At 34.0% G+C, this 21,520-nt stretch overlaps 1 protein-coding gene and 1 long non-coding RNA gene across 3 annotated transcripts in view; one reads left to right on the top strand and one right to left on the bottom strand.

Moving 5' to 3' along the window:
• LOC104873105 overlaps window positions 1-13,717 on the top strand; it is a 56,544-nt gene extending 42,827 nt beyond the window's left edge. Inside the window, exon 3 of the long non-coding RNA XR_783360.1 lies at window positions 13,654-13,717. This is a non-coding gene — a long non-coding RNA (uncharacterized LOC104873105). The remainder of the gene's footprint in view (window positions 1-13,653) is intronic.
• The window catches only part of Col8a1 (collagen type VIII alpha 1 chain), a 144,960-nt gene that overhangs the window by 43,865 nt on the left and 79,575 nt on the right, over window positions 1-21,520 (bottom strand). For both annotated transcript variants that reach the window (XM_010639642.2, XM_010639643.2), the window contains exon 2: window positions 12,942-13,051. In XM_010639642.2, the coding sequence (XP_010637944.1) occupies window positions 12,942-13,051 (110 nt within the window). The remainder of the gene's footprint in view (window positions 1-12,941; window positions 13,052-21,520) is intronic.

Below are 21,520 nucleotides of genomic sequence, written 5' to 3'. Positions count from 1 at the left end.
TTGTTTTCCCACCAGATATTTTTCTAAAGGGGGTTTTGGTCTGGAAAGATACACCCTATACAACTGCTTTTTTATTTATCATCTTTGTTCATTCATTTATTTTTTTGTACCAGGGATTGAACTCAGGACTTTGCGGTTGCAAGCTAACTCTCTGTATTTGTCATTTTTATATTTTTATTAGTTTCTATAGCTACTCAATATCTATGACCAAACATAATGATAGTAATAGAGAAAAGGCTAGGTCTGAGCATGAGGTCAAACTAGTAAGGGTGAATGTACTAAGTATAAGGCAGTTTAGAATCTTAGACATGGATTTTACAAGCTTAGAATTTAGAAAGTGATCAAAACAAGCCATATTTTGGGGCTGTCAACCTGTCAATTACACAATTTTTCAGGTTGACAGTTCTACCCCCCCCAAATATGGACAGGTAAGAAAAGTATGAAGAATGGATGAGAAAAAGAATGTGTTAGAGAAGAGCTGCTTCCCCACTAAAAAATTCTCTTGATATTTTTCTTAGGGTTCACCTGACAATATAACTTTGTATAAAAATGAATAGAAATGTTCCCTTTTACTTTCTTTTTCTTTTTTCAATTTAGCAATTTATGGAAGCTTTTCTTCATTATCCATTCACACTGATTTGCTAAGTGTTACGTTTGTATCACGTGCAATTCTAATTTTTGGAGATGCATCAATAAAGAAGACAGGTCCATATTTTTATAGTTTATATGTCATTAAAATTTAATTTCATCTCTATGTATAGAAATGACCATAGCTGATTAGTATCTCATCAGAAAAGTAAAGTGTCAAAGTGTGTCTGAGTGACAAAAGAATCATATTTTCTTCGGATTTGTTTTTCCTTCAAGTTTCTCTGTGGGAGAGAAAAATAATACCTGTATCTATTTTTAAACTATTGCTTATACAATTTTGGATCTATTCCTATTTATTCTACATATGGAGGTACAAATAAATCACTAGTATTTGATTTGATGACCATCCTTTAATATTTGTTTTACTGTGTTAAAAAGTGGGTTGTTAACTGGGAAGTCTTAGATAAGGAACTAAACTAATTTATTCTGCTTTCTAAATCCAAAGAGATTTCTGACACAAGCAGGCTGAAGTGAAGAGGTTTGCACCTCAATCCTCTGTCAGATATGTGAGTTTTAGGCAGGAGTCCTTTAAGGAGGACTTTTGAGAGGTCTGGAACAAGCAGGGGCGTAGAGTTCAAATCTACACTCCAAGTGCAGCATCTAAGAAGAGAAAAAAAATGGTCTCCATGACTGAGCTCTGTATTTTTGCAGACACTGTAAGTATTATTGTTAACACTATGGAAGCTACATCTATTGTTGTGGTCTCTTTCACAGGTGCAAGAAAATTTGAGCAAAACCATTATGGTTACTGCCCATAACCATCCTGTTTGCTCTTGTGATCACATTCAGTGGATAACTTCAGCAGTTACTCTAGAATTTAATCTAATAAACTACATCTTTGGGAGTTATAGAACTATGCAAGCTAAGTTTTTGTCTTTTCTATTCTATAGATGAAAAAATGGGGGACGCAAAGAGTTTAAATCACTTGTCCAAGCTTGCATAGCAAGTTGGAAATTGATTCTAAGTCAGTGCTCTTTTCATTGCATTACTTTGGCTTCATGTAGCTAGAAATATTTCTTTCATTATTGCACTTGAGCTGATTTCACTAATAAGAATAAAAAAATAACTGTGTCAATCTGTATTTTACAAAAATTTTCAGATCCACATCTGGGAACTATTTACAGATATCAATTTTTTTCAGCAATTATATTTTATTTTAATTTCATTTTTAAAACTTTATTTGTTTACGTTGATAGGTAAAATTGTATGCATTTATCTTTTACAACATGATGTTTTTTAAAAATATTTTTTGTTAGTACATTTTAGATATACAGTACAGTTACACTCATCTTTGGGATCTTGTACTTTTACATGACAGATCATCTTGATTCTTATTTTTCCCCCGTTCCTCTAGTCTCCTTTCCCCCTCCACCCTTCCCTATTTCCAAAGACTTTGTTTCCATTTTTTTCTTTTTCTCTTCCCTTTTTACCTTTCCCCTGCCCCTCCCATTTTCACAATAACTTTAGACCTTTTCTTCCTAATACAAAATATCCATTATACATTTTGACCCTTATTTACACTTTTCATCACACCAGAGAAACTATTCAGTATTTACACACGTGTGTCCTATTAATTTCACTGCAGAGTATGTCCTCAGTGTGCTTCCACTTACAACATGATATTCTGAAGTGTATACACATTGTGGGACAGTTATATCTAGCTAATTAACATGTCCCTTACCACAAATAGTTATCACTTTTTAGTGAAAACATTTAATATCCACTCAGTATTTTTCAAGAATACTGTGTCATCATCATGTGTCATCACGCTGTACACTAGCTCTCTTGAACTTATTCTTCCTTACTGTAATTTTGTATGCTTCAACTAATCTTTTCCCAGTCTGCTCCTCAGCAACTGCCTCTGCCTCTGCCAATCACCATTCTGCTCTCTATTTCTAGGTCAATGTTTTTAGATTCCACATGAGGGAGATCATAAGGTATATGTCTTTCTGTGTCTGGCTTATTTGCCTTGACACAGTGTCCTCCAGGTTCATCTGTGTTGTTATTACAAATGACAGGATTTCTTTCTTTTGACTAAATAGTATAAGAATAAAGAAAATGTGACATATATGTGTATATTGCATGTATGCCTTCATCTATGATGGAAACTTGTTTCAAGTCTTTCAGCAACTATGTTTAAATTGCAGATACACAGACTGGCTAATGTAGCCTCTCCCAGAACCTGTCTAAGCTCAATTTCAGCTCTGCTATTTTACTGGCTGGTAAACCTCAGGCCCCTTTATCTCTTAATTGCTTTATACATGTGTAATTACATATCCTGTGTTCAATAGAGAAAAGTTTTATCTATCTCAATGTGTTTCTGTGTGTAACTGAATATATATATAAAAGCTTGATTAATACCTAGCACATAGTAAGTGCTATAATGTGTTTATTTTTACAGTACTGGAATACAGATGTAGATAAGACTAGAGCACAAGAGACCTTATTCTTAGAGGATTTCTGGAACACAGTTTTGTAAGTAAAAAGCAGCTTCCTCTGGGCATGAGTACGCATGCCTGTAATCCCAGTAATCAGGAAGCTGAGGTAGGAGTATCAGTGTGAGTTTGAGGCCAGCCTCAACTACGTAGCAAGACCTTGTCTCAAACAAATAAAAACCGAAAAAACAGTTTCTAAATGAAAGCATTCCATTCTATAGGTCCTCGATGCAGTAATCCAAATTCGTCACTAGATGGCAATTATGAGCCATAAAATCAGCTACAGCTCATCCAAACCACTGTGTCAAACACAAGCGTGGTTTTTTTAGTGAGGCTGGCTTTAAACTCATGCTGTTTGTTCCCCACAAAGGGAGCTTCTAAAAAGCTGTAGTCACCAAAATTGGCCTTCTTGTTGTTGAGGCTCACTTCTTGACATAAGTCCTTTTAAAGGCAGCTGCACAGAAGCTTGGGTTTACTTAACTACTTGCTATAGTGAATTTGCATTATCAGGAGAGCTTTAGTCCAGGGACAGTAGGACAGTGTCAGGATCTTATGTCAAGTTAAACCAGTTGTTCTTAACATGTATTCTCAATCAGCAGCCTCAGTATCACCTGTGAGCTTGGGGGCCTTAACAGATCTGCTGACCAGGAAATCAGCGTTTTAATAAGACCTCTAGATGATTGTGCCTGCTAAAGTTTGAGAACCATGGAAATAAATTACTGTTTAGTATTATATAAATGTTGGCAGTAGAAGCGTCCTCAGAGAATATTTTGCCCAGATCTTTATTTTTCAGAGGACACTGAGGCCCAGAGAAGTTAAATGACTCTTTGGAAGAAATAAAGCAAATGCTATTAAAAACCACTAAACGTCACAGCACTGGCTGGTGACAGAGCCAGGCCCCAAGGTTGCTGGAGTTTTATGTCCCAGCTTTTCCTACAAATAATCTTTACTCCTGTCCTCTCCTCTAAGTTGAGGCCACTAGGTACATATTCTATCTTGATGAAAAAAATCACATACATTTATATGAGTGTTTGTTCATTTCAATAAACATTTCATGGAGACATAAAGTTGAATATGATGCATCCGTTACATTCTAGTATGCTTGCTTGTATGTGCGCATATATGGGTGGGTTAGAGGAGTGAGAGGGAAATCAAGTGAAAATAGTCACTCTGCCGAATTGCTAAGAGGCGTACCCTGGGAAATAGATGGGTGTAAGAAAAGTTTGGGGGACAGGTAAGAGGAGGAAACTGTAGAGGTGAGCTTTAAGTGTGAGTAGGAGTTCACTAGATGAAGACTGGAAAGGACATTTGGAAAGAGGGATCTGCGTGCACATGGAGCCATTCAACCATTTGGGCAATCTTACGTTTTATTTGAGGAGAAGGATACAGTGGGGAAGTTATGTTACAGGTGATGATGATGATGCTAATAGTTGTTACTTACTGAATGCTAAATATGTGTTAAAGCCCTGTACTAAGCATTTTATGTCTATTATTAATGATTTAATCTTCAAACAATCTTGCTAGTATCTACTCTTACTTTATGGATGTCAGTGGGCATGCATGCATGTTTCATTTACTTAAAATCACGTTACCATGTATGCTTCTTAGACACAGCCTGGCTCTGTCACAAGCCAGTGCTGTGACCTTTAATCATTTTTAATGGCATTTGTTTTATTTATTCCAAAGAGCCCTTTGATTTCTCTGGGCCTCAGTGTTCTCTGAAAAGTAAAGAGTGCTGGGCAAAATATTCTCTGAGGACCCTTCCACTGCAACTTTGGAAGTGGCCCATTTCTTATGATGAACCAACCTTGGAAGGAAGCTCATTTCAATTGTTTGACTCCCTAAAGAAAGGAAGCTAATGAGTGAATGATCTGGTCTGAGATTACTGACTTTGTTATGTTTGGTTTTTACTCTGTAAGTGTTCATTATGAATGTGCTTTTCATAATCAATGTTAGAATCTTTTCTTCATTGCACAGGTATCCACTACTAAACTAAAAATTCAAGTGGTAATTAAAGTTCTAGTACGGTTCAAAACACTGTGCCTTGTTCTTTCTAGGTAGGCTTCTAGGTGCTCCTAGATTCGTTGGGATATTTTTGAATGATTTTACATTTTACTGAGAAAATTATTTTTTGCTTGGTAGTTTTTGCATCTATACAATATTGATATGGGATAAGATAATCTAGAAGGTCCCTTTCAGCTCTAATTGTATGTAGATTTATGATTAAATGATTAAGTGGCACAAAGAACTAATTTCTGAGTTTTTAAATACTAGAAAATATATATGTTTTTTCTGTGTATTTGGTACCAGGGATCAAATTCAGGACCTTGAACTTGTGAGGCAGGTAGTGGCACCACTGGGCTAAATCACTGAACTTTTTTTTTTTTTTATTAAGTTTATTGGTACATTTTAGGTACACAATATAATGACATTCATCATTGGAAATTTGTACCTTTACATAACCTATCTTGGTTCTTATTTTTTCCCCATTCTCTGCCCTCCCTTCACTCCCTCCCCCCTTTCCTATTTACAAAGACTTTGTTTCCATTTTTTCCTTTTCTCGTATTATTCCATTCCCTTCTTTTCTTTCCCAACCTGTCCCGCTTCTCCTTCCGCTTTGGACCTTTCCTTTCTACTTCACATCATCAGTTATACATTTTGATCTTTATTTACACTTTTAGTTTTTCACACCAGAGAAGCTATTCAGTACTTGCACGTGTCTGTCCTATTTATTTTACTTAAAAGTATGTCCTCAGTGTGCATCCAGTTAGCTATAAATGTCTCTAGTTTCTCATTCTTCATGGATGAATAGTACTCCATTTTATAAAAAAAAGCAGCAACACTTCTTTTTATCCAGTCTCCACTTCAAAACTTGCTTTTTAATAAGAGATGTTATCAGACCAAATATTTCTTCATGAATTTTTAAGTGGAATCCCTAAAACAGCTTGATATTTTACTTTTTAGGATATCTTAGACTTTATCCAGCTCAAATATGTGTTTATCTGATGAACAAAATATGACAGTTTACATATCTTAAGGACTAAAACTAGAAATCATTAATGGCCAGTTTGTTTTAAGGTGCTAAGAGGTGCACTGTACATTATGCTGTGTTTCTTCAATTGCTACAATAATGATTTTAAGTTTTACAAGCTCACATCACAACCTTTTTATATCTACATCTGTGCTTATAGCTCAAAGTGAACTTCTTTCTCAAGAAAAACCAAAATCTTAAATCAATTTTTACCTTCCATGTCTAGAGAAGTTGAATAGCCTATACAGTGCTTTATTTTGAAAGAAAGGAAGAGCCATAAAATCTAGGAAAAAATTTATAAAATGTATTATTAATTATTTTTAAAAACTTTGTGATTAAGAATAACATTTGTATTTTACTACTTTGGACAGTTATTGCCTTTCTCACTTGCAATCAACTTTTGAGTTAATTATAATAATGCTTCAATTTACTTATGTGCATTTTGAAAAATTTACCTAAAAGTATAAATAAAGACATAGAACTATCTAAAATTCTGCCACTTAGAATTGGCTATTGTTAATTTTAGAAAATTTATTTTAGGTGAGCATGACCACTAAGAAATTGGCAATGTATATACATTCTATATTTAATTCTTCTTTTAAAATTTAATATATATTTAGTTAATTAGATTATTTAAAATATCTGACTTCATAGATAACAATTATTATTATTATATGAAAAATTATAAAATGGTTTTATTTTCATTATTTTGTGATTTTCCATGCCATTCTGATTTAGGTCCCTTTTGTTTGTTTTCATCTCTACTTGTTCCAGAAAAAATTTAAGGTAGTTTTAATCCACTTTCTTGAAAATGGGTGTGATATAAAGGGAAAATAAAAACCTCTGAAATTCATACTTCATAGTTTTTTCACTTGAGATCTTTGCCCAATAAACAATAGGCAAGTTTTAATGCATCAGGGAATAGTACCATAAAGATTCCTATTACAATATAAAAAGGCCTTTTAGAACACAGTAGGAACTTCTCCTTTATTAACTATTGTTTATAAGTACACATTTTTCAAAAGGACATTGTGGTGCACACCTGTAATACCAGCACTTGGGAGGCTAAGGCAGGAGGATCAGCACCGATTTGAAGCCAGCCTAGGCTACATAGTGAGTTCAAGGCCAGCCTGAACTACACAGTAAAACTTGTCTCAAAACAAAACAAAACAAAACAACACAACATGTCCACAAGCCTTCCAATTTGTTTGCTTTTTGGGGCAGAGCTCCAATTTTACTGCTCAGTGTTCTTTCAGTGTCTAGAACTGTTCCTGACCCATCATACTTTCTAAACAAACACTTGTGGAGCTGAGATGAATAGAATGGAATAAATTTAAAATATTCTCATACTGTCACAGTAGGTTACATTGTGATTTCTAATAGTATTGAAGTAAAAACCAGTAATAGTTAAGAGCTTTGGTTTCTGCTCCCTCTTGCTTACTTTGAAAGACTGACAAAGGTTAAGTGGGATAACCTTGATCAAACTTTTAGCATAGTGCTTGAGTTCACATAGCAAATGTTAAATAGATTTAACTTTTAGTGATTTGCCTTTTTTTTTTTTTTTACAATTTGTACTTTTTCTTCTAAATAAGTGCCTATTTTTTTCTGAAGACTTTGAGTTAGATTTTTTTTGAAACAGGAATAAACTACTTCTTTGGAAATTATATATGAAATATGTTGCAGACTTGAGAATGAAACTTACTAGATAACAAATTTGTAAGTAATTGTTACCTTACATTGCCTATATTAAACTAATAGTCCAAAATCTTATCATAATTTTCCTTTGAAGCATATTTTAAAATAAGCAGTGCTATAGAGTCATAAATATAATTTGTAGCTTTTCTGTGTCATTTTTACTTTTAAGTTTTTCATTCATTCATCAAGTAAAACTGAGCCCTGCTAATGAATGAGCAATTTGAGACATCAGATAATGAAAGTTGACTTTTTCCCTGTATTTGGAAGATAGATAAGTATGGCTGAATCAGTGTTGCCAATGTACATTATACTCTGATGACATCTTAGCAAGTTTGTAGCAGCATATCAAGACAGATGCATAAGCAAGCCCAATAATGTGAAATCAGTATTATGCCTTCTGAATGATAGAATTCAGTAGTCTAGCATTATCCCATAGATACATAATGTGAGACACATAAGCAACTTTATATTTTCCAGTAGCCACATTAAAAGTAAAGACAGGTGAAATTAATCATTGAGTTATTTATTTATATATTAATTTATATTTATTAATTTATTTGACTCTGTATATTAAAAATATAATTATTTCAACATGCAGTCAATATAAAAAGTATTAATGAGAGCCAGGGATTTAGCTCAATGATGCTATGCCTGCCTTGAAAACACAAGGTCCTGAGTTCCATCCTTGGCACCAAAAATACATACAGAAATAAATAAATAAATAAATAAACTTTACAAAAAGTATGAATGAGATGTTTGCTTTTTAAAAAAAATTCTAAGTCTTAGATATTTGGCACAGTTCACTTCAATGGACTCTGGCCAGATTTTGAATGTGTAGGAGGGGATAGTGGGTACCTCATTGGGCAATACCACTGTAGTCATTCCTGCTTTGCCTCAGTAGGAGAGTCCAGTGAACATCGATGTGAGGTAGAGGGAACAAAAAGATCTCTTCAGAATCTTAGAATATGGTTGTTCCTGGCTCTGCCATTTGATATCAACGTGACTATGAACACATGATTTCATTTCTGTGGATCTTGAGTACCTACCATACTTTTCTCTTGAGCCTGGGGGTGGTGGTGGTGTGGGAGATTAAATAAGATATTTTATGTGAAAAATAGTGTTGTTAAATCATAACGCACCAAAGAAGTTTTAAAAATAAATAAAATGGAGTACTATTCAGCTATAAAGAATGAGAAACTAAAGACATTTATAGCTAAATGGATGCACATTGAGGCCATACTCTTATGTGAAATAAATAGGACATGTGTAAATACTGAACAGTTTCTCTGGTGTGAAAAACTAAAAGTGTAAATAAGGATCAAAATGTATAATTGATATTGAGAAATAGGATGGAAAATGTCTAAAGGAGTGGGGGAAGTGGGAGGGGTAGGGGAAAGGAAAGACGGGAAAAGAAAAATATGAGAAATGGAAAAACAAGGAAACAAAGTCTTTGTAAATGGGAAGGGCAGAGGGAGTGAAGGGAGGGCAGGGGAATTGGGAAAAAATAAGAACCAAGATACATCATATAAATGTACAAGATCCTAGTGAAGAATGTAACTGTACTGTATACCTAAAATGTACCAATAAACTTAATGGAAAAAGAATCATAAGGCATCATGCACATGCAAGGCATTATTGCTTCCTTTTTTGTAGGTTTACTCCCATGAATTTCCTAAGGCTATAAGTTGGTAGGAGAATCAGTGATAGAGTTTGGGGCTTCTGACTTCTAGCCATCTGTTTCAGCTAAGGACTATTTATACTTAACTAATTTTTAATGTTTTTCATTTTAAAAAGTTTTTATTTAAAAAATTGAAAAAGGAGAGTGGGAGTAAGAAGTAGAGTTTCATATGGAACAGTTAGTCTTTTTGGCTACTGTCATAATGTTCTATAGTAAAATTATAAATCTAGGCTATTTATATATTTCTGTATTCAGAATTGCATTCATCAAGGATTGGATTTTATTGCTGTGATATAATATAAAACCCCATGTTCTTTAAAGTTTCAAACAACTTTTAAATTGAACTGTGGTTTCCCTACTTTATTTGTCTCCAAAATATAGTACAACCACGAGAAAGCCTTTCCATAGTGGGCTGGATTAATAAACTAGATATGGATCAATTTAGTAATTTTCTATGGATATTTTTGGTTACAGATATAGCTCATTAATTCCCATGTGCAAGACACTACCTCTCTAGCATGAATCTATTAATGTGGGAATAATTCAATTCAATCCATATTGTACTTACCATGTGTAAGCCACTTTGCATATTTAATGTTCAAAAGGAGTTTGTTCCTATGACAACTGTCCTTAGGTATATATATTCTTTAACTGGAGAAAAATAAGGCACATATTTACCAAAATCTCCATCATATATGAATCAAATGGATTAAAGATCTAAATGTTAAAACAAACACTAAACCAGCTGAAAAAGAGGTTATGTAGAAGTCTTGAAGACATTGGTGTAGGAAAAGATTTTATGAACAAAACCTCAGTTGCCCATGAACTAGCACAACAATCAACAAGTGTGATGTCTTATTACAAAGCTTCTGCACAGCAAGAGAAACCACCAACAGTGTAAAGATACAACCCACAACGTGGGAAAATTTTTTCACCACTTCTTTCTCAGACAAAGGTCTACTATTTAGAATATATAAAGAATTTAAAAATAATCAGACCTCCCTAATTTAAAGACCCAGTCAATAAATGGGCATCTGAAATGAACAGACATTTCTCAGACAAAGAAGTAGAAATAGCAGTAAACACTTGAAAAATGTTCAACATCACTGGTCATTGGAGAGATGTAAATGGAAACAAAACTGAGTTTCTACTTCACCCCAGAAAGAATGGCTGCTATCATAAAATCAACCAACAACAAATGCTGGTGGGGCTGTGGGGAAAAGGAATCCTACTCCACCATTGGTGGAAGTCTAGATTGGTGCAACCACTCTGGAAATATTTAGGCATTAACCCAGCTCACTTTCACAGAGAAAAAGAAATATATTTTAAAAGTTCTTTAATTTCTTCTTAAAATTCTGTAAAATACTTTTACAAATAACTTCATTTTCATTTCATATAATCATATTTAAGATTCAGGCCTGCCAGAATTGATGACCATACTCAATACATGCAATGTTTATTTTTACATGCTGAAACACTGCTGTTGACTATTGAATGAAATAGGTTATGCAGTAACCTTTATGTTTTATTACCTTTGCACCTGAGTTTAAAAACAAAGAGATTAATTTTCTAAAGGTCCAATTAATAGTATTTTTGATATTTCTACTATAATTTTATAAGCAATTCTCTTCTGTCCTATAATAACCACCATCTGCATTTTTATTATTTTGTTTAACATTATTATTGTAATGTTTTACTGGGTAATCCCATCAATGCTTGGCAGCAAGAGCTTGTTGCTCTTAATCCAGAAGCTGAACCTACTGGTTACAAGAGTATAGACTTCTCTATTGAGTTCAAAGTCCTGTACTGACTTTACGAATGGAACCTATGGCATGTGTCTTTCACCAGCTTCTCCAAAATCCTTGATCAGATTTAGAACTATTACCTGCTATTTAAATAAGTATGCATTTTTTTATTTAATAGTTTTGCATTATAAATACTTTATTTGGAGACTATCTGGCTTTGAGGGAATCCAGCCAAAATAATTAGTGGTATCTATACAAAAAAGGAAAATTGTTAGTGTACAGTATTTGCATTTCTCTAGGAACTAGAATGGATCTATTCTAGACCAGAGGTCCTCAACTTGGTCTTTAGCCTATTAGGAACCTGACTTCCCAGCAGGAGGTGAGCAAGTAAAGCTTCATCTATGTTACAGTTACTTCCCATCGCTTATGTTACTCCTGAGCTCTGCCTTCTGCAGATGAGCTGCAGTGCTAGATTCTCATATGAGTGAGCCCTCCCGTGGACTTTACATTAGAGGGATCTAGGTTGTACACTCCTTTGAATCATTCAGAACCCTCCTTCCCCATGGTGAAACCTGTCTCTGTCAAAAAGTTTGGGGGCAACTGTCCAAGACCGGTTGTAGCCAAACGGCATTGACTATCAGGCTAAAAGTTGTCCTTGTCTTTTTGTTCAGGGACACCCTAGCAAGAACACAAAAAAATCTGAGTAATCTTAACAATTTATTTTTTCAATTATGAAATAAAATTAAGCAAGTTATAAAAAGCCATTGTACTAGCACATATTAAGGAATATTGAGTTATGTGTCTTAAAGTCACACTTAAGACCAGGCAATAGTAATAGGCATATGATGGCTGTGGATACTATGAGATAATGTCTACTTGTCAGAAATGGATGGTATGTTGCGGTTTTTTTCCATCAAAGTTCAAAAGTTGATGATATACTTTATATTTTTATTGCTTTTACTGAGACATCAATTAAGGAATAAAAGAGAGTCTAACATTCTGTTCATTTTCATGGTGGATATATTCAATATCACATGTGAACAAAACCATATTTATTGTATCATGTTCTATTTCATGCATCCCAAATTGTTCTTAGGAAATTTTAGTGCATATCAGTTCAGTCATCTGAAAGGAATCACTTCTTCATCACAGCTCATAAGTATCAGCCGGAAAAAATGGCCCAATTAAGAGAAATATGATAATGGTATAAAAACACATATAGATATGTCTGGGAAAAGATAAGGTTATTTCAATTTTCCCATTTGCACTGGAATTATTTATTTTACAAATCTCCAGATCTTTTATTACTTAAAATCCTTTGCTGAATTATGAAAAAAAGTTTAAGTTTGCAATTTTCCTCTGCAAATCTAGCTGCTAGCATCTGGTGAACATTTGGATACCTAGTCAGGTTCTATGGAAATGATTATTTTAAGACTCTACTTCAACATGCCTGAGCTTAAAATTCAGCTAGGATCACACTCAGCACATGTATATTGCTCTGGGACATTTAAAAAACCCTTGGTATTAACAGCAGTGATCTCAAGTCTTGTGCAGCAATGCAGACAAATTGGGAGGCAGGATAAGAGGATGTGTAGGCAGGCTGGACATGTGCCTATCAAGTTCTCATGTGCTCCAGGCAGTGACTGGCTGCTTCACCTGTGGACCACCCCACAGCGAGGCCCTTGCCCTCTACAGCTCTTGACACTTACATTTAAACTTGGTTGGCCTTCAGAAATGAGGACCAGTGTCCTTGCTTGTGGCAGCCCTGGGGCTGGTTGCTGCTTCTTCACTGGATGTTGCTTTACTTCCAGAACAGCTTCTGGAAAAAAAAAAAAAAAAAAAAAACTTTTACTCAATTGTAAATACAGGGCCAGGGATTAATCTCAATGGTTCCACTGCCGGCCTTGAAAACACAAGGTCCTAAGTTCGATCCCTGTTACCAAACATAAATAAATTGTAAATATAGTCAAAAGCAGAATTATTATCAATGGCATTTTTTTCTAGATCATAGGAGAAATTATATAATAGAAATACATAAATATATGCTTTAATAAAAATTCTATTATTTACCAAAATTCAATTGTACATTTAGGATATAAAGAGGCTCTGTATGGCAATTAGAAGCTAATAATTTTTTTGTATGCCCTTATTTATTTTTACACATATATTGGTACAGTTAGGGTCTGGAATGTCTCCAATAGGTCCATGTGTTAAAGCTTTGTCACCAATCTGTGGTTCCATCAGGAAGTGATGGAATCTTATGAAGTGTGCTTAGTGGAAAAAAATTAACTCACTCTGGGCATGTATCTCCAGCTATTATTGTGATCCTGACCATTCTCTCTTTTTTGCTTCCTGATTTCCATGAGGTGAACAGGTTTACTTAACCACTAGCTCTCACCATGATGTACTGTGTCATTCCAGGTCCAGAGTGACAAGGCCAAGTGACCAGAAGCTGAACCTTCTAAAATAATGAGCCAAAATAAACCATTTCCTCTTTTTATATTGATTATCTCAGGTATTTATTAGGTAAAGGAAAATTGATTAACACATAACACATATGTAAGTTTTGTCCAAATAGAAAATGTATAATATATTTTTATTGTTTTTTATGGTTATATTATACACCAAATTTTCATTCATTCAATTTTCATTAGTGTATATTTGAGACAGTTTTGAAAGGATTTTGACATTGTCTATAGAGGAAGCAAATTTGAGGACTATCTCAAGAGGAGAACAGGTTTATTTAAGAAAAGTAAACTTTTTGAACATCATGTGTTCACTCAATTTGTATAAAACAATATTTGAGTTAGAAATTATTCTTAGTTATTTATCAAATTACATCTAGGGGCTGGGGATTTAGCTCAGTGGTGCCATTCCTGCCTTCCTGCCTTGCAAGTGCAAGGTCCTGAGTTCGCTTCCCAGTACAAAAAACATTAGGTCTGATAGGGCTGTAATGTGACATTTTCAGATTTTATTTGAACCTTTGATGCAGTTTAACTAGTTGAATATTTTTGTACTTTATACATTTTCTATCATGTAGATGTTTTATAAATCATATAGGATTTCTCTTCATTTACCCTGAATTTCAGAAATTTATCTCTACGTTTGAAGTAACAGTGCATATTTTATTTTGGTCTATTAAAATTGTAACAGGAACAAGTTTAGCAACTTAAATAAAAAGTTTTGACAGCCCAGATTTGTTAAGTAAGAAGAGTGCAGGATTGGGTATCCAGTTTATATGTTTTGCAATGTGATATAAGCAGTACATTATTAACAGTTTTGTCTAAAAAAATAGTCTGTTATAATGCAAAATAGTCTATGTTTTTACTGTTCAGTATGAGAGCCACTTGTCACACCTGGCTATTTAACTCCTAAAATATGGCCATTGTGATTGAGGAGCTGAATTTTTCACTTTCTTTAATTTTAAATAATTTAAGTAAAGGACCAGTGCTAGAATCTTTCACCCTGGAGAAGGTTTATTTCTCTGTATTTACTACTCCATATGAAATAGATATCTTCTCTCTGCTGACTATTTATAAGACAGTAGTGTCTCCAAAGCAGAAAGCCTAGGCTCTGACATGTGGCCTCCATTATGGAGTGTGCACCATATTTGTTTGGGGCCAAACAGTGGACAGGGTAGCATTCTGAACTTTGGCTCAACTTGTGGATATTCAAACCCAATAAAGTTCAGGTTAGCCATAGGTGATCTGAGAATCTTTCATCTCTGGAAAGCCTTGGGATCTCAGATTATCTCTAATGATGAAGTTCAGTGACAGTAAATGGACTCAAGAGCTTTATTTTTCCAGTGTACTGCTTGTGTGGTTAGACTCCTTGAAGAAGTCTTGTAGGTAACAGATACTTATGAAAGAGGTACTCCATAGCCACGGGTGCCTCTATGAAAAATAAACTTTGTACATTTTTTTTAACTTTATAGATTCTGATCAGATATTAGGGCATTACTGATATAAATACTTTTGTGCCTCTTGTTATATCTTTCTTTAATAAATATTTATTGAGCAAGGCACAATGCTTAACTCTGGCGATAGAATGTTGAAAATAAACTGGATACAACCTTTGCTCTCATGGTAACCACATTGGACAATAATATTTTTTCAATGTTCTCTTCTTCCAAAATTTACTTTTTCTTTTAAAGTATGGTGAAAAGATACACAGGATAAACAGAAATTCAGATGATCATTACCATTTGTATGTTATACATCTAATTAAATTTATTTCTCTCTAGACAACTGTTACAGGTCCATTTATGTAGCTTTTTTTTTTTTTTTGAAATTCAATATTGGAAAGCACAGGAAATAACCAGACCTCAGTTACCATTTTTAGACTATGAGATTAGCATCATTATTTAACATTTATTGTGTGTTTACCATATATATGCTTTAAAGGGGCTCTTTTCTTTAGATGAACCAGAGAAATAACCTCTAAAATAATTATTAATTGAAATATTTTTCATTGCTATTAATGCAACAACACATTTTTTTACTTTGCCATTCATAACACGTACAAAAGAGTGCTACATACATAGCAACTATATAACTAAATGTATGATCTCCAACCTACATTTATTAAAGAATTTTCAAATGTCACTGATGGTAATTTAAGAATGAAAAGGATTAAGAATTGAATGCATACAACCATAATAGCTAGTGCTTAAATATCTGATGGTCAAGAAATGATTTCCTCAAATATGTTAGTTGATAAGGTCCTTGATTTTTGTAGACAGGCACTATGAAAATGATTTTTAAAAATAAATTATACAGCAATGGAAGAACCCACAAAAAGAAAAAGAGATAAATTTCTTCATCAATATTTAAAAAATAGTTGCCTACAAAATCATCATGAACAAAGTTAAAAGGAGAAAGGCTATTCATTTTATTTCTTAAAAAATATGGAGGCTTAAAGCATGACCACAAGTTCAAAAGAATCATCTGTGTTCCTTCCCATTGAATTTGGGAGAGTTTATGACTGCTTTGACCAATTGAGCACAGTGCAGAAAGCACAGTATAGCAGCTGAAACTGGGCCATAAAATATGAAGCTGCTGTGTTGTTTACTGGAATGCTGTCTTTTCCCCAAACCTCTAAGTGAGAAGTCTGACCCCACCTTAAGGCCATGATGCAGAAAAAGCCACCTGTAGGTGATCCTCACATGTAAGTGCTCCAGTTGACATTGCCAGCAAACTCAGCCTTCTTTTATTCTTGCCAGGGTACTAAACAAGTAAGGTCCTTGAGTCCCAGTTCCTATTAGCCAGCACAAAAACCTCCCAGACCCTTCTACCGGAATGCCTGACTTATAAAACAGTAACATAAAAATTGTAGTTGTTTTAAGCTGCTAAGTTTTGGTGTAGTTTGTTATGCAGTAGAAATCACTGGAAGGCCTTTGCTCTTATTTCTTTCTGGAAAGTTTTTTCCCCAGAAAACTGCATGCCTGGGCCCTTTGCCATTTAAATCTCAACTTGAAAATCATTTCCTCAGAAAACTCTTTGTTTACTTTCCAATTTCAGCACAACTACTCATTTTTTTATATCTGTAATAAAATTCTTTTTAATTCTATATTAATATTTGTCTCTTTCTTACTTTATTATATATCTTATTCACTTAATAGTATGTCTCAACACCAGCCCTTTACTCTATCCAGCCCTTTCTTGAGAATAGGAAACTTGATTGTTTTGTGTACTATAACATCTCTTGCTTCAGAACCAGGCCTGGCACATGGGAAGTGTTCTATAAATACTTTCTGGACTCCTTTGAAATAAACACATTTGTATGTCTGAAACACCAAACTTAGCAGAGCAAAAGAAACAAAACTTGAGATTATTTTTAAAAAGTCAGAAATGGTAAATTGTATTGGTATTTTAAAAACCTTTGATGGTTTCGATTAGAGTTAATTATTTGCTTCAATTTTGAAAAAAGAAAAAAATCACAAAATCACAGCAGCATAAAATTTTTTCAGGAGTGTGATGAGAGCTCCTCTGTCAAATCAGATACTTTTAAAACTATATCATCCAGGGTCTGGGATTTAGCTCCGTGGTTCGGTGGCCTGCCTTGCAAGCACAAGGACCCGAGTTCAATCCCCGGTACCAAAAACAAAACAAAACAAAACAAAACAAAAACAAAACCATATCATCCACTCCACAGACTCCTTGCTTTGAAAGGAAGAATGTTAACTTTCCACCAATACTTTTTTTTGCTGCTGAACATATGCTTTATTTATTTATTTGGGTAGGGAACAAATCTTACTTTAAAATGACTTTCTTTTCACCACTGATAGTGTTGAAAACAAGGTTTAATTTTTTGGGACTGCTTAATACAAGCATCTAGAATGATATGTCCTTATTACTCCATTGGAAGAATGGGAGTTAAAGGTGTTCTTGGTATCATTCACTCTGGGATGCAGGAGCCTTATGGGTTGGGCTTCAATGACCAGGTATGATCATAAGATTTTATGCCAGTGAGATCTATTTCTATAAAAACCCATGCAAAAATCTGAACTGTTACTCTGAATTGCTATTTATAGATTTGCCATAACATTTCAGAGTGTATATAACATTTTCTCAGACATTCAAGCATAAATTTCAATATGTGTTTCAACATTCGGTATCCTGACTAGTCACTGAATTTTCTCTATGAAGCAGTATGATTACATTCTTATAGTTCTTGAAGGAAACGGAAGTAAATGTTTGGTAAACATGTCCTTTGGGACAGTCTCCCTGTGAATTGTATTATGTGCACAGTCTCAGTTAATTCTTACAACTGTACAATAAATGAGTAAAGGCAGTGAAATTAAAGATTTTATTCTTCCACACAATTTTGAAGAAGATTGGTAAATTAGGAATCAAAACAAAGAAACTGTCTAGTCTTATCCCATTGATATCATCCAACGGTTTTGGTTCAAGTTTTTCAAGGAATGCTATATGTTACTATTCTGACTCATGGATATTGTCTGACACATGAAAAATGTTCACTGACCTGAATGCTATTAAGTCAGGAAGAATACGTCCAGAGGAACTGTACATTTGAATTGTTTTGAAATCTATGGACTTGGATAATGACAATTGTTTAAGGAACCTTGATGTTCCCAGGGGGCATTCTTATCATCCCATAGCTTAGTATTCAGTTTGGACTGCTTATAATATTTGCTTATAATATTGTAGAGGGCCAATTTTCATTTTCACCTTCTCCTTCTTTCCCCCCACCAAACTTGAAGTTGTATGGTTTCAGATAAAGCACTAATTGTAAAATGCATTTGTACCATAACAGAATCATTTCTAAATTAACAACTAAATCCTGAAAAATTGGAAGAAAGGAAAAAGTTCCTTCGTGGTGCACTGAGATATCACTGAGGGACTGCATTCATATATCACTGATTTTTATTTAAGTTACAATTAGAGGGACATTAACTTTCCATTGTTTATAAAATCCACATAAAGTAAAAAAAAAGGCTGAGAATATTTAAAGATCTAAAATGTGTATGAAATATTTGGATTCTATCAATTCAGAATAAGGATAGGAGTAAAAAATTCATTTTCACTTCAACGTGAGGGTCAATTTAAAAAACTATGTCCTTTGCAGAGCTGGAGAACAGAAACTTCCATGGTTGGAAAACGACACAAAGCCTTTACCACAATTTAAATGGTGATTTTTGACAAAAATATTTTTTTGAAATTTTTATTCTAGGTACATCTGTCTGATACATTTGCAATAGATAGAAATATATCTACTGTTTTCCAGAAGGTCCTTATTTTCACTGAGGAACTCTGGAAGGTAAAATTCTAGCCCTTTTTGAATAAAATCAAATTGAATGAAACTTCAGACAGGATAAAATACTAAAAATATAATGGTGACTTAAGATATGGTCAGAAGTCTTCCAAATAACAGATTATGAGAGAAAGGCCATGTCTCTGAAATGGTAAATAAAAGAATGTGGTGTAAAGTCTCTTTTCACTTATCTAGCTATTTGATATTATAAAGCAAATCTTACATTGAACCCAAAAGTACAAAGTAGATTTTTTTGTCTGGACTTAACTATATTATGATATACGTTCAATCATATTGTCATTTGCATTATGATCAATTCATATATCCATCTGTGCAGTTAATTACATCTGTGATTTAATAATTTATTAAATAAATGTTATGCCTCACCTAAGACAGTACATGAAGCAATTTGTTTTGGGACAGTATCTCTCTGTTTCTGTCTCTCTATATCTCTTCTTATATATGTATATATATCCATGTTCATTGAAGCTCAGTTCATAATAACTAAATTATGAAATCAGCCTAGATGTCCATCAACAGACAAAAATAAAGAAAATATGATACTTATACACAATAGAGTATTGTTCAGCCATTACAAAGAATGAAATCAGGTCACTTGCAGGAAAATGTATAGAACTAGAGATAATTATGTTAAGTGAAACAAGCCAGTGAAAGACAAATATATATATATTGTATGGCTTCTATCATATGTGGGATCCAAATAAATAAATTAATAAATAAATGAAAGGAAGGAGAGGATAGAAAAGTAAAGTGGACTACCAGAGAAGAAGGGAATAAGAGGGAGGGGGAGGGAAAGAAAAATGAGGGGTGGATGGGTGAAGGTATGTTATGTGCACATATGAGTCTTTCAAAGTAAAACTCATTAATCTGTTAACTAGCATGCAGTAATTAAAATTCCTTGATAATAAAATTTGACTGTTTTACCTCCTGATAAAAGTGATTCATTTTTATTTAAGATATTTTCAAAATAGATATGAAAAATTTCAAGTATATTATGGTAGTCATTTTCTTGTAGAATTACCATAAAGCAGACTCTGAAGTGAGAAGAGAAAAATGTGTTGCATATTTGGGAAATGATCGAGGTTCTGAAGCACCCCACAACCTTGGTAGGAAGGAGAGGATGAAAGTGAGATCCTGGACATTAGGACAATGATGAATTTTATTTTTAGTGAGAAGATTTTAAGTACAGAATCTATGTTTTATTTCCCTCACTTTCTTCAGCATACACTGAATAGCTCATAATTGGTGCTTAGAAGTTATTTGTTGAGTTAAATGAAATGTAATTTCCTATTCTTTTCCTAAGGGAAGGTTTTCATGAATCATTTTAAATTTTGAAAACCTAACTTTGAGGACCCCAAGGGATTAATGGGCATTGGAAAATTTTAACTCAACAGGAAATGGGGGTTGACTCATTGCTGTCTTGGGTTAGTGAGGAAGACTGACTTTACTAAAGGAAGAATGGAGAGTGTTTGTGCAGGGATTGGTAGCAAGGAACAACTATTAATTTTGGTAAAAATGACTTTTGTTCTCCATGGGCTATAAACATAAAGAAATAAAACCAAGATACTATGAACTTGATAGTCTTCTGTGGAGCACCTCAGTAACAACCTCATATAGCGATTAGTGTTGACTAATGATGCCCTGAGTTGAGAACCCAAGAATCCCAGCAAGCCTGGGTTTAGACACAAGAGAGAGGAGAATCATAGTGGTGTGCAAGCTCCAGATAGATATAACTTATTTTCTATGCATTTCAGGCTCTGGTTTATTAGTCTTTCCATTGCTAACTGAATCCTTGTCCATATTGCTCAGTGCCCTGATAATCCCTGATCGTGATTATGGCTTTGGTGTTCTGTGAAATATTTAAGAAGATGAAGGAATATCATTGCAAACTGAGTTAATTCTCTTTAGCTTTGCTTCATCCATGCTAGTCTTTTTTTGTGGGGAGGATGCAGTCACATCAGGAGTCATTACTGTTAAGATCAGCCATACAGTGTCCACATGCATGTGAACACATAGTATTGTTCAAAATAAGATAAACAGATTCCATACCTTGCCTCCAGGAGCTGGCAGTAAAAGCCAGACAACTGATACAGTGAAAACAATGGGGCAAACAGATTCCCAGCTGAGTAAACATAGAAGTACAGCAAATTAGAGGATTTTAGTACAAACTCTTAGGGCATATGCTGTTTTATGTTGGAAATGAGGGAAAATTCCACAGGTTTCAGAGAGCTTGCTGAAGTCTGTGTGAAGGCAAATAAGATGCTGATGGCAGTGGTAAATCATCTCACTCTTTTCAGTGAGAAGGGAAAGAAGTTTCTCTTTGGAGTTAAAAAGGGAGAGTGTATTTCTTTCATAGCTACTTACTCTGAGGATACATTCATTGCTACTTAGGCCTAGGATTTTTTCTAAGAGGTTTTGTTGTAACCAGTCTAGGGAAGGAAAATAAAAATGTATTAAGCAGGGCATATCCTGCCAGAGAGATTTCATAAGCCTT

The sequence above is a fragment of the Fukomys damarensis genome, unplaced genomic scaffold, assembly GCF_012274545.1.
Source record: "Fukomys damarensis isolate Sample0158 unplaced genomic scaffold, DMR_v1.0_HiC HiC_scaffold_24, whole genome shotgun sequence".
NCBI classification, from domain to species: Eukaryota; Metazoa; Chordata; class Mammalia; order Rodentia; family Bathyergidae; genus Fukomys; species Fukomys damarensis.
The sequence above is the reverse complement of the archived record's forward strand: the minus strand, read 5'-3'. Positions and strand labels throughout refer to the sequence as shown.